This window comes from Rhyacophila brunnea, unplaced genomic scaffold, assembly GCF_057557595.1.
Source record: "Rhyacophila brunnea isolate RB1 unplaced genomic scaffold, BYU_Rbru_1.0 scaffold_20, whole genome shotgun sequence".
In the NCBI taxonomy this organism is placed as follows: domain Eukaryota; kingdom Metazoa; phylum Arthropoda; class Insecta; order Trichoptera; family Rhyacophilidae; genus Rhyacophila; species Rhyacophila brunnea.
Window position 1 is genome coordinate 22,468,528 of NW_028232860.1, and position 13,320 is coordinate 22,481,847.

Sequence of the window (13,320 nt, forward strand, 5' to 3'; positions counted from 1 at the left end):
TGATTGATTCAAAAGAAGGTCAGCAAGTACGTGGTCGTAAGTATCAATTAGTATCAATCCAATTAATGTTTTATTGCATCTACTAAAATCGGAACATTACTGACTGCAATGTTCCACAAACAACGCTGAATATTATACGGTCATAATATTTCTACGGTACGACAGCTCACGGTGAACCGTGATGCGGTAAAATGTAACACAAGCAATTTACATGTAATTCGCTTCATTATACCACCCTTACACTTTTTTTTACACTATTTCAATAATATTCAGGAGTATGTAAGTTCTGCAATTATAATAATAAAATAATATTTGCTAAGTTTTTCGTGGTGTATAAAAGGTGCTACATGATGACGAATCGTCGCTGTAGGATTGGTTTGCCGAACAGACCAAATGTCAAATGTTTAGGAGACGAAATACAAATTTCATTATCCTACATTTAAGTACACGGAGGTATTTAAATTGTTGTTTTTACAGCATATGAATGTAATTAATATAATAATAATGTAATTTAAAGAAAAGGATGGTTCTGGTCCATTTAGATACAAAAAATCATTCTGCATTAAAGGTCGATTTCGACAAAAACGGATATTCGACAAACCAATCATATAGCGACGGAATATTTGAGAAACTCTACTCTACAGTACCCTTATTTACCTCCCCCTCCACCCGGCGTTCTTTCCTGCGCTCTGCCGACAAAATGCAGGGATGAAAAACAGCCACCGCTGCACTTTGCCGGTAAGGGGTTGTGTCGACCATTAGCCATACGCGCTCAGAAATAACGACCTATCGGTGATTTATTCACTCCCAATACTTTTCATGCAGCATCAAACCTATTTACAATGGGTTTATTTGACTTTTTTTGCAATTCGTAAAAAATCCATTAACTCATTTCCTTTGTGTCACCATATCTGTCTTGGAAAACTGGCGGAGACTCATTAATAAACGATTACCTATATGAGCCCCATAGTTTCAAAAGATATTAACTCACATTTTCATGGTTTAAAAAATCGAAAAATCACTCTATTGCAATTAAAAATCAGAACGAATCAGAAATTCAGGCGACTCATTTATGTGTTGGTAACGTTACCTTAAAATGACACTAACACCGTTCCAACGTCTTTTAATCGTAGTCGCAATGGCAGAAAAATCTGTCCTTCCTCTGCCTAACTATTTATTATAGCTTATTGAGGATTTAACATAATACCCAAGTACTTACTACATTGTTGTTCCTCTACGAATCGTGGTGAAACTTGACCGGCTGAAGTTATTCTTTCATTCTGCTCGGTATTCCGTTCTCCCACTTCAAGTTGACCATTCAAGCTACGGAACCGTGGTCTTCCATCTGATTTCCTAAATGTAAGCTCCTTCATTCGGTGGTTTTGTGTTCTACAATCGATAATTTATTTTGTCGATTCTTGGGGTCTTTCATTTTGAAACGAGATATCAAAACAGTTACGTAGTATACTAAAATTTCAGCAGGTATAGACTAATCTTTGATAGAAGGTAATCTCGTGCTATTGCATTAATTTATAAAATACTCCATGAACGATATTTTATATTTTAGGATATATTATATTATATGGATTATCGTGATATTTATTAATTGAGTTAGCATTTACTTGGTAGAATTCCATTTTACTAGAAATGAAAATATATTTAATATTAAATTCTACAGGTTTTGTAAAACCTGTAGAATTTAATATAAATTATATTTTCATTTCTAGTATCGTGATATTTGATAATCTGGAAGATTTGGAGTATCTAAGATCATTGTTTTTATCTCAATATATTATTATGATAGTGACAAGATTATTGTGAACTGTCTCCATGCATTTTCATTATGTAGCATTATTTGCATTTATATCTCCTAGATTCATTAGTTTTTTAAGTAGTCTCTGGTTCTGGACCACTCATTTCTGGTATACTATATCGATAATATAGCTGTTATTAACAACAAACATTACTAACAAATGTTTCTGTCAGATATATGAAATTAGGTATAGAAAGATATAATATTATTTTGTATATAAATCAACGACACTTCAATCCTTCTTCAGTGGTGATGTGTAAAAATAATAGCTCTTTATAATCTCATATATTTATTGCTTCTTTTTAACACCCCAATAATCCATGGGGGTTCAATTATAATAGTGTAAGCAGTGAAATTATCATATAAACATCCAGGTTTTGGGAAATGAATTGTGACCTCACCGGGATCGAATCTGCACCTGAATGAAAAGCTAGTGCCTTACATATTATTGGACTATGTTGTATCGGTAATAGATGGCGATACACGAGTAGTATTTAAATCAAATTCACGTAACTATATATAAAATACGTAATAAAAAATACTGGCATACAAGGGAAAGACAGAAGAAAATAGATGGGTAAGTAAATTATACATAATCAATGTTAATTAATGTTCTTATTGAATATTATAATAAAATTGAAAAAAATACTGTCTGCAATGCTTCACGAAGAGTGTGTATTTTTTTTTATAATAGCCGTAAAGAATATTTTACCGATAAGATAGCTCTCGGTGAAGTGTGCTTCGGCGAACTGTATTACGTATAATTTACATGTAGGTAACCCAGTTTTTTTAGGATACTCAATGATTCTTATATAGCCATAATTACTATAATATGTAACGGTAGTTTTAAAATTGTAAGGATTGTAAAATAAAACCAAGATATTTTTTTTAATGTTTTTTTAATAATTTTTTTACACAAGATGTAGCATTTATAATGCCAACAAATTTCAATTATTTCCATCATTCAAAAAAAAAACACTATACAGAGTATCGACTCTCACGCATCATTCATCTCCTGAACATTTTTCCTCTTTATCACTTAACCATCTATCAATAATAATATATTTTAATATTTATATAATAATTAATTAAATTCAGTATAGAGGTAAGTTTATAGCATACACTAATTATCTTAAATATTGAATTAAAAAATCATACATACACATATATCGTTCGTATCAATAACCATTTATTAAGTTAACAATCTGTTTTGATTTTTTATCTTATTTCACAATTTCTTTTTTTTTAAATTATCACTGTGATGTTAGAGAAAAATCAATATTATTAAAACGACAAATAATACAATGTTAATTTGAGCGAAAAAATCGTTTTTTTTACATAGTTACAAATATATGGAAAACATTATAAAATATATTCAAAAGAAACAACAGAGAAAATATAATAGAATTGTTTACATAATGTGCGCTTGAATTCTTTCTATACAATAAAAAATAATATAAAAATAATCGATCATATTATTAAAAAATATTTTATAAAAAAATATCTTTGAAATGAATGTTTGAATTTTAAAATGTTTTCAAACAATATAATTAAAATACCTAGCAGTCAGTGGATTAGGTATAAAAAAAAAATATATTTAATTTTAAATTATATATCTACCAGTATGAGTTGTCCGTTGTGTGAGGGTGCTACACGTCATGATAACATTTTTGATATACCTACTATTAAGATTGTGTATACCGTCATGAGACTAGTTCCAATTTTCTAACACCGGACGATTTATATTGGTATATTATCTATAGTGGATAATTTTGAGAAGAAAAACGATTATTTTTATTTTATTTTAATACATAAAATTATTAAATTTAAATACATATTATTAACATTTTTTTCTATTTAACCATCATATTTATGATAATTTTAATAATGTGTCGTTAATGATTTAGCACGTTTTAAATGAAGTATAAAATAAATACAATTTTAAAAAATAGTATTGAATAATAAAAAAATATATAATTCTAGTTGAATCAGGTGATAAAATTATTTGAAAATATGACGGTTAAATTAGTGTAAAAATGAATTTGATTGGATTGAATCAATACGTATATTCGTGTAAACGTATAGATTTAAAAATTTAATCAACTTAGTAAATGTTGATATGTTTCGAGTTTACAATAATAACATGGGACAATTAATTATTCGCAAGTTAAATGTAAGCTATATTTTAGTTTAAAAAAACGATTGGAAATATTTAAAATGTTTCGCTATTAGGAAGGTATACAAAAAAATCTATAAAATAAATCACCATAAATAAAATTTCTGTTTTTACTTAGGATGGTGGTTTGAAAACTTCAAAAACGTAACTCTCCTTATGTAATCGGTTATAAATCACAATAATTAATATTTTATTTAAATTTTAATAGGTGTAAACATATATAATGTACTATATAATATAAATCTGTGTGCTCTCCAACTGTACGTTGAACAATAATAGTAGGTATTAGTCAAGGTATCAATATACCTCTTTGAAACAAATCATTACATATAATATATATATTTTGAAGATTCGTATACATTGAATAAGGCTTATGATGAATTTTTATATAAGACTTCATCATTACAAGGTGTGTATTTGTGATGTGTATGTATGAAGATTATAATGGAATATTGTGCTGCAGTATTAAAATCAGTTACATATAATAATATATATTTCGATTTATATATAAAGATGAAACAATACAAAGAATATATTATAATATCAATACAAATACAATTATAAAAATAACCGTGAATTTGTTTATGTCAGCTGAGATATATTTGGTATATTATCTAATACGTATACTTTTTGTGTGATTTTTTTTAATAACGAAAAAATATTAAAAACACTACATATCTCACTTAACATTAAATATTGGTATACTTTCAATTATTAGACAAAGAATATAGTGTAAATAAGAATTTGATGAAATGAAAAAAATATGCGTTTTTTTGTTCTCATTTTATATATTTTTACTCGTGTTGTTTCAATATGTTTTCGTATAATGTACCCTGTTAAAACCCACTGTTTTCTTAATCTATCGTCAATATTGAGAACAAAACTATACCTTTTTGTCCTTTCGCAGAAATTACTGTTATAATATCAAATACATATTATCATTATTTTAATCATTCATTAATAATGATTTGTCTTTCGTATACATGTTGATTGTCTTGGTCTGCTATATGAAAATAATAAAAAAAAACTTTTGAAACACTTCATAATCTTTGCTGACATAAATTTCAACGGTTATTTACGAACAAAGACAATAATAATATAGGTCAATAAAATAAATATAGAGAACTCAATTTTTTTTTGAATACATTTTTTATTTAGTCAATTGGCAGCAATTTCGTTTTTTTCTACTTAAAATATTTGGCAAGCAACAGCATATATATAATATTATGAATAGGTTCGTTAAAATTATTCATAAAAATGTTAATAATCTAAATTAAAAGAATAATATATCAAATAAAATCGTTGGGGTAACCAATAGTTTTCCATCAATATTTTAAGCACTTTAAAAACAATTGAGTATTAAAAATGTTTTCAATGAGATTAGAAAATAAAAAATATTGAGGCCATCCCACATGAACCACACCAGCGGTCAGACCGACTGCAAAAATCCAGTTATGTCAACTACAAAATGTAGTCATGTTAACTGCAAAAAGTAGTTATGTAGACCGCACTCAAGTAGTTCGTTTAGGATGACCCTTAGGCAAACATAAAATTGAGTTAGATCAAAATGTTGATATTTTATGTAGTATAAATATTGTATGAAAGCGATTTGAGGAGTGTGTAGAGATGATTGGTTTAATGAGTCTTTTCTAAGTTATTAAAATTACATCACGATTTAAACGATAGACGATCATAAACAAGGTCATTTATTTTTTTTATTTTCTAAATCACACACGAATATTGTTTAATATTAATGATGTGTGTGAGACGTAATCTCGCTGATTTTTGGTATACACGTTGTCAGTATATTATTGTTGGGTAAGATTTGGTATTTTGCACTTTTTGTCATAATTACATAAAAGAATTTGAACACTTTTAAATTACAACGCCTACGTAGTTCTTTTTAAACAAATTCGAGTAAAGCTTCTTTATTTAAAAAATATCAAAGTAATTTAAATATTTAAAGCATTTATTAATAGTTTTATCAAAATTCAAAAAAAATAACTGGTACAATAAATAATTGATTGTGTTCTAATATTGTATTTATTGCAATATAGTTTCGTAAATTAAAAATTTTGGTAGTGGGTTAAAATTTGTATTTATTATAAAAAGTGCAAAACACACAAACCGACTATCGTAGAATATCTAAATCTGATATATCCTAAGATTACATAGTATTTTCCTTAGTAAGATAGAGTGAGACACCTAACTCATGTTAGGATATGATATTTCTATTCCAATTTTACGTATATCTGTTGTTTTTAATTTTTATTAATGATTTTTGTTCGAGTCTAAAAAGTAATTTATAAAAAATATTATGTCGGTATATTTTCGTTACCTATTACAAAAATTACAAAAATCGAAACCATAAAAAGAAGACCTCGATGATTACTACAACGAGTTTGTCAAAAGTAAAAATAAAATTGTAGAAAATTGCACAACTATTTTATGACGTTCATCATGCGAGAGATAGTTCACACGGCAACCGAACATTTTCCAGTAATTAGTAATCAAACTGTGTTAGAAAAAATAATTTGCTTTATATTCATTCGGCCTTCGTATAAAAACGTAAATTATCTAAACATAGTAATATTAAAAAAATTGCACTATGTATATAGTAAAAAACAATTGAGTATTTAAAATATATTCGATGATATTAGGGTGATTGCACACGAACCATACATGCAGGCATGCAGCTACACTGACTACAAAAACCAGTTAAGTTTACTATTTATAAAATACAGTCGATTCGGCTGTACAAAAGTGGTTCGTTTGTGGAGGACTCTTCTATAATATAGAAGGAGTGTTATACAACATACTTTTACCGAACGAATGAGGCATGCATGATAACAGTTGGTATACTGATTAGATATTAATATTGATAAGTTAGCATTTCATCAATTAATAATGCCAAAGTGTGAATATTCATTGTCTGTTTATCGTGAAAAAATGTTTTTTCAAATGCCCTGCATATCCCTGCCTAAATAAATATCTGAGTAGAAGTGTAAAGTTCTCTTTAAATAAACTTAAGTAGACCAGAGGTACTTTTTTGCTTTACTTTCAAATATTATTTGGGCTTCGTATAGACGCATAATAGCAAATAGCAGAATTTTTTATTTATAATCTTTAGAACATTAGAAAGATCCGGTTTTATTTGAATTAATATGTAGAATTTTTTCCGTATAATCGGTCAGTTAGGGTACCGTGTGAACAAGGCGGTATGATGCTACAATGTAAAAAAAAAGCAATTACGGGGACATTTACGTATACAAATTTTCATTTAGTAAGATCGTTTATCATAGGCTGCCATCTAGTTTCTTTCATAATGTTGTTTTGTTACTATTTACAGTGCAAACCTAGTGGCAGTCAAAAGCTGTCTGTGATTTGTTTGTCGAATAAGCAATATCACTAATTTTGCAGTGAATTTCTTTCACTCTATTATTTCATACGCTGAATAATTATTTCTCTAGAGCCTTCCATAATTTATACACAATTAACGTTAGATTCTTGCTTAATTTAAATTATAATTACTTATTCGTAACTAAATTAATTTCATATTTGTTTATTATTTATAAGTAGGTGTGTAGATGCGGTCTACGTTCATTTGTGTATCTTCCAGCACACCTTTCAAGTAATATTATATAAAACATTTGTTTATTAAAATTACACATTATTATTATGAACCATGTTTTTTTATATTTATTATAAGGTCTTAACTAGTTATACCGTGCCCTCATTGAAAATCATTGCATTATTTTAAATATAATGTACACGACATATTATATTTAAATTTAAAAAAAAACAATGGATATCGAGCACGGTTGTAGAATTGCACCTCTTGTATATTTGTGTACAAACCTGCATAGTTTATTAAGTCACCAATTAACAATGGTAAACCGTAGACCGTTATGTCTCACGTGAGAACTTTTTGACCGTAGAAATTTCATGAAACTGAACATAACGGTCAAAAAGTGCGTGGAATTTTATTTTCCACGATATTTAATCATAAAAAAATATTGATTATTTTTTTGTAGTTAAAAAACGAATTGGTTTTTTTTTGTTTGTTTTATGATTCCACGTGAGACATTCGGGTTGATCGATCATGTTGGTTATTTTTTTTACATTGTTATAAATTTTCAACTATTACAAAAATAGCAATTAATCGTATACTGAGGAGAGAGACCAGTCCAGAAGGCTTTCCAAGTCTCGCTGATCATCACCAAGAAACCCAAAAATCCTTTGTCACTCTCTCATGCGTTCGTTGTAGGTATACTTTAGACATATTTTCTTATATTTTATATTTAACGATGCTGCGTTTTCTTCTTCTTTATTCCAGCATGCTATTAGTTAAGCGACGATCACATGACAACTCAAAAAATCACACACGCAAAACACAACTTCATAAAAACATAATTTACATTTTTTGTACAATGGATAATTCACATTTACGAGAGTTCATAGTATAGTTTTTATTTTGTGATATAAATGCCAATGTAACTTGCCAAACGATTAATATTTACGATTTATTCACAACGCATTAAAAGAATGTCTCATGGTTTATTAAATTCATTATCTTCAGTGTCTTGTGAAGGAACAAAAATAACATTTTTTTATTATTATGTAAAATAGTTAACGTGTTATTTTTAATTTAGTTTTTTTTTCAGATTGTTTTTTTTCCAAAATTATTTGAGTTAAGCACACAGGAGATAAGTCGCAATGTTTGTTTTTTTTTGCACTAATCCTGCGTTGTTTTGATGGTCTTGAACGGTGAACAAGGGTTGTAGGCATTTTCTCACGTTGGAGCCCAGAACTCAAGTCTGCTCTACGAATCAGCTTCGCCGCCTGAAAGAAAACCACAATTTTAATCATAATGCATACACTATATTTTACAAAAAATAAACGCTATAACATAAATTTATTATTGATATCGAAAATAAGACATTTAGTACTCTAAATATTATGCAAATTCTTTAATATGTATTATTTTTTTTAAGTAGGCAAAGCTCTATAATTTATTTCGGTGCCTTATATTTACATTTTGACTGTCGTAAGAATTTATAATACAAATAATGATGGGTACACCCACCCGATTAAAAAAAAATATTTAATGTAAAATATTTTTCTCAAAGAAAGCCTCAAAACCTAGAGTAGGTATCTAAATTAGATGCAACTATTGTACAACTAATGTATATCTGCATCTTAAAATTTAACGAAAAGTATTTTTCAATTTTTATACAATGTTATTTTATACTGCAGTTTTTTGGACATATGGTTCGGCGCGAATTGGACAACCTGGAGAGAGACTGATGGTTTTGAGTGACCTCTAGGGAAAGCAAAGCAGATGAGAGCATCGGTGCGCTAGAGCTACCAAGTAAAGGAGATGACTGGGGACAGCATTCACTCTGCCCTGAGAGAAGCAGAGGATCGAGAGGGATGGAAAGTCTCGGTCGCTCAAAAGATTATATAATTTAAACAGGTGGTCACGATCCTCAGCCATGAGGGAACGACTATGAATGAGAATAATAAATTAGGTATGAAAATGTATAAAAAATTTGAATAATAATTTTATTATTTGCATCGTAAAAGCAAATTTATTTATAAACAAGGCTTTTAAAATGCATACAATTTAGTAATAGTTGGGTAGATACAATTAGAAAAATCTCGCAAGTATGAATTTTTTGTTGTCGTTGACCGATTGGGGATAATGGTATTGACTAGTAGGTAAGCGCGACCATCCAAGATATTTCTTGAGAATAATTTCGAATCCACTCGGTACAAGTTTGTTTTCCCAACAGGTGTGTTTCTAAGTTTTAATATGTTTTGGTATTAGGATGGCATAACACGCGAGGAGGTAGATACTTTATTCATATTTGGTATACAGACGAAAACAATCTTACCTTCATTGAGCGTGGGCATAGTGACCGGCAATTATAGATGGTGGCCGTAGTACTCCGCGGGCGGGTAATGCGCGTATCCTTGGTGGAAGGCGGCATCCGCGGGGGGACGGTGCATCATTTGCGCCTGGCCGTCCATCATGTAGCCCATGGTCGCGTCGGGACTGTAGGCGCCGCTGGGACCAGCGTGAGGAAACACTGCAAATGGATAATCAACTGAAATTAAACCGTGCTGTCGGATATCAATAGAATGCCACTCAAAGGTTATAATATGCTTCTAATATAATATACCTATCTTCTAATATAATAAACCTATAATATGCTTCTGCGAGCCTGGTAATAATTGAAATAAATATGTAATATTTTTACCAATTAACACGTACGGCAATTAATTATTTTGTATCTATTAAGATTCCATTAGTGTGAATGGATAAAAAAATCGCACATTAGTTTTGAGAAATTAAAAAAAAAGTGAAAAATAATGTGTTAATATCAATGCATTCAGAAAATTGCAACTCAAATTTAAATAATTTTACAGGAAAATTCTTTGAAATACCCTACGGCCTACACTAATTAATACTCTAAAATATCTTGGATAACACAATAATAATTTCTTATCAAAACGCCACTTTGTTGATTTTTGTTAGTTTTGATTAGTGTTAACAGTTTCCCATCAATTTATCTTATTACTTCTAAAATCTTTTCAATTCGAATCGAGGATATTCTTATAGAAGTTAACATTTTCAGAGATACTTATATCATTTTCAAAACCGTATTTCCTACCCGACATCATATTAAGGCTATACCTCAGTTGAGGCGTGGTCTAAAAAGATCGTGGCTAGGCGATGCGTGGATTGCGGGTCGCGGGTGCAAATGACGCATTCCGAAGGAAATATAATTTGTCATATAAATCCAACATGCGTCCATTTAATGTTCTGTTTATTGTTCTATTAGTAACAATAATAATATATTCATTGCCATGTTTTCTTTTTAAAGTAAATGGGTAACGTTTTTAGTCATCTTTACACGATTTAAGAATTAATACCCCCGTCGCCATCACGAAACAAAAATTGACGTATTGACACCTCGACGTTCGGTCTCCGAGTGCCAGCGAGTCCAAAATTTCATCGCGCCTATAGAGTTGAAAATTATTTGCCGTTTCACTGAAGTATCGCCTTAATATAATATCAATCTGTCACAAATGAATTGTAATGTTGTGGCATGGAAGCACGGCGCACCAACAGACTTAGTGGCTTCCCATGATAAAAATAATAATTATTGAAGATGGCACTGAGGACACCATATTATAATAATATCAGTGTATTATATTTTGTGTACATGTATCTACGTGTATATTTGAATGGCTATGTTATGGGCCCTTTTGAAGTTATCTGCATGGATTTTTTTATTATTTGGGTAATAATATATAATAAATTTGTGAGAAATATTAATCTTTTTAAGATTTTGCTGTAATTTATTAACTGTATGATAAATTTGGACGTTTTCAAGGCCGTCTTTTAAATCATCACTGTATTTCTATAAATTTACAATAATACTACTAATAGCTTCAGAATTCTGTTCCTAATTTATGTCCCCTTCCCTATATCAATCGTTGACCCATTATTATAAATATTTTTTTTTAGTTGTTTGGTACGTAAGCATAAAAAGATTCACCATCGCTGATCTAGTGGATTAGAATTTCTTCAGCGTCTTTGATATAAATGAATTTTAATAGTTTTAATATTTGACATTTTATTTAGTATCTATTATTATGTTTTGTGAGAGTGGCTGGATATGTAACAAAGACACGCAATTACACACGATGTAACATAAAAATTAACAATAGAAACGTAGGAGAGGGAGGAAAGAGCGAATGAAATGTCAAAAATCTCCCACAAAGATTTTCGGGCTAATAAATCTGCTTTCTTTTTTTTTGTCTCTCCCACCAACCATAAGAATGTCCATTATCCGCCACGGTCCATTGATTTACGAGAGTTATTACCACTGCATGGTTCTCTATCAAGGGCCAAGGAGCCGTTATTGGGATAACAGGAAGCAATAAAGGGAAGCGAAAGAGAGAGTCAGCGCGGCGGCAGGAAGAGGGCAGAGGCCTACGCGGGAGGGCACACTACTCTCACAATGGCGGCGACATTTCGTAATGGCTGATTTTGCATTACGGCCATAACATAATAATAACGGACAGATTATTCCGAGGGTGCCCGAATCTTCAGATAATTGATGGTAAGCTAATATGAAATCGGTGCTCATAATATTATTGAGCTAGCGATAGTAGATAAATCGCGATCGTGCAACACTGAAATCAAAGTAAATAAATTGATTCGGTTTGATTTTTTTTAAATTGCGTTTGAATCCAGGCGCGCGTTCTTCTACCCCGTATCACAGTTATCCGTGAGCTGTTGTATCGAAAACAGATAGCCGTATAGCTATCAGATCAAAGTCATGTCTAAATAACAAAAAAAACTTAAAAAACCGTAATTAAAACCACCAGAATATAAAGAAAAATATAAATACAATAATATCGTAGATATATATTTAACTATATAGAATTACGAATGATTTAAAAGTAGGTGTTAGTGAAATGATCTACGAAAAACGTGTCATTGTATGATTTCAATGGTAAACGGCCATCTGTTTCCAGCACAACAGCTTACGGCGAACTGCACACGTACATTAATTTACAAGTAACCCATCCGTTCCATTTCAATGGACATCCAGTCAGTGCCTTTGGATCAAATGACGGATAGACAACGGTTGGATATGGGCACGCAGTCTCCTACCCGTATATAATTGCACCTCGAAATTAATTATTGTATTATTATAAGTGCGTTATTTTCGATGTGTTTTATCGTTAACTTGATTTGTACCAATAAGTGAAACTTGGTTTAATTTTTGAGATGATAACAACAGCTGTCAATTCTGAATCTCGTGGGTGTAATTGTTGGGTTAATAATTATAAATTGAAAGAAAATGTTACGTATTTATTTATAAATGACACAATATAATAAAAATATGTATTCAGAAAATTAATCGTATTTATTTTTTATAAAATTATCCGTATTTATATTCCAAAAAAAAAATCACTCAAATTCAATAGTTTTAATTCGTTTCTGTACTACGTACGCGAGATTGAAAAGTATCAGGCGATCAGAAGTAGGATGGGATAGCAGGGGACGGATGAGGTGACGCTGGAAGAAATGACTGCCGCATTTCCGGCGGTCCAGCCGTTTCCCGCCCAAAGCCACTTTTCCGATACAGCCCACATCACAAAGCGATATCACATCTTTCTGCCTATCGATCCGTGTAGTTAAAATAATCTTAAACTACCATTTGACATATTCAATATGAGAAATTACATATATTTTTATCGTAGAAACTTGAAAGGACATCAAAACCGTTCACTTTTCATATACAACATG

General features: G+C 30.2%; 1 protein-coding gene across 2 annotated transcripts in view; it reads right to left on the bottom strand.

The window, feature by feature from the left end:
• Positions 1–8,019: 8,019 nt before the first annotated feature.
• Positions 8,020–13,320, bottom strand: part of hth (Meis homeobox homothorax) — a 930,897-nt gene continuing 925,596 nt past the window's right edge. The window contains exons 13-14 of one of the 2 annotated variants that reach the window (XM_085948514.1): positions 9,887–10,081; positions 8,020–8,831 (exon numbers count right to left, since the gene is read on the bottom strand). In XM_085948514.1, the coding sequence (XP_085804640.1) occupies positions 9,918–10,081 (164 nt within the window). In that variant the 3' untranslated portion in view covers positions 8,020–8,831; positions 9,887–9,917. Of the gene's footprint in view, positions 8,832–9,886; positions 10,100–13,320 lie in introns of both variants that reach the window. The other variant, XM_085948513.1, reaches the window with a different exon arrangement.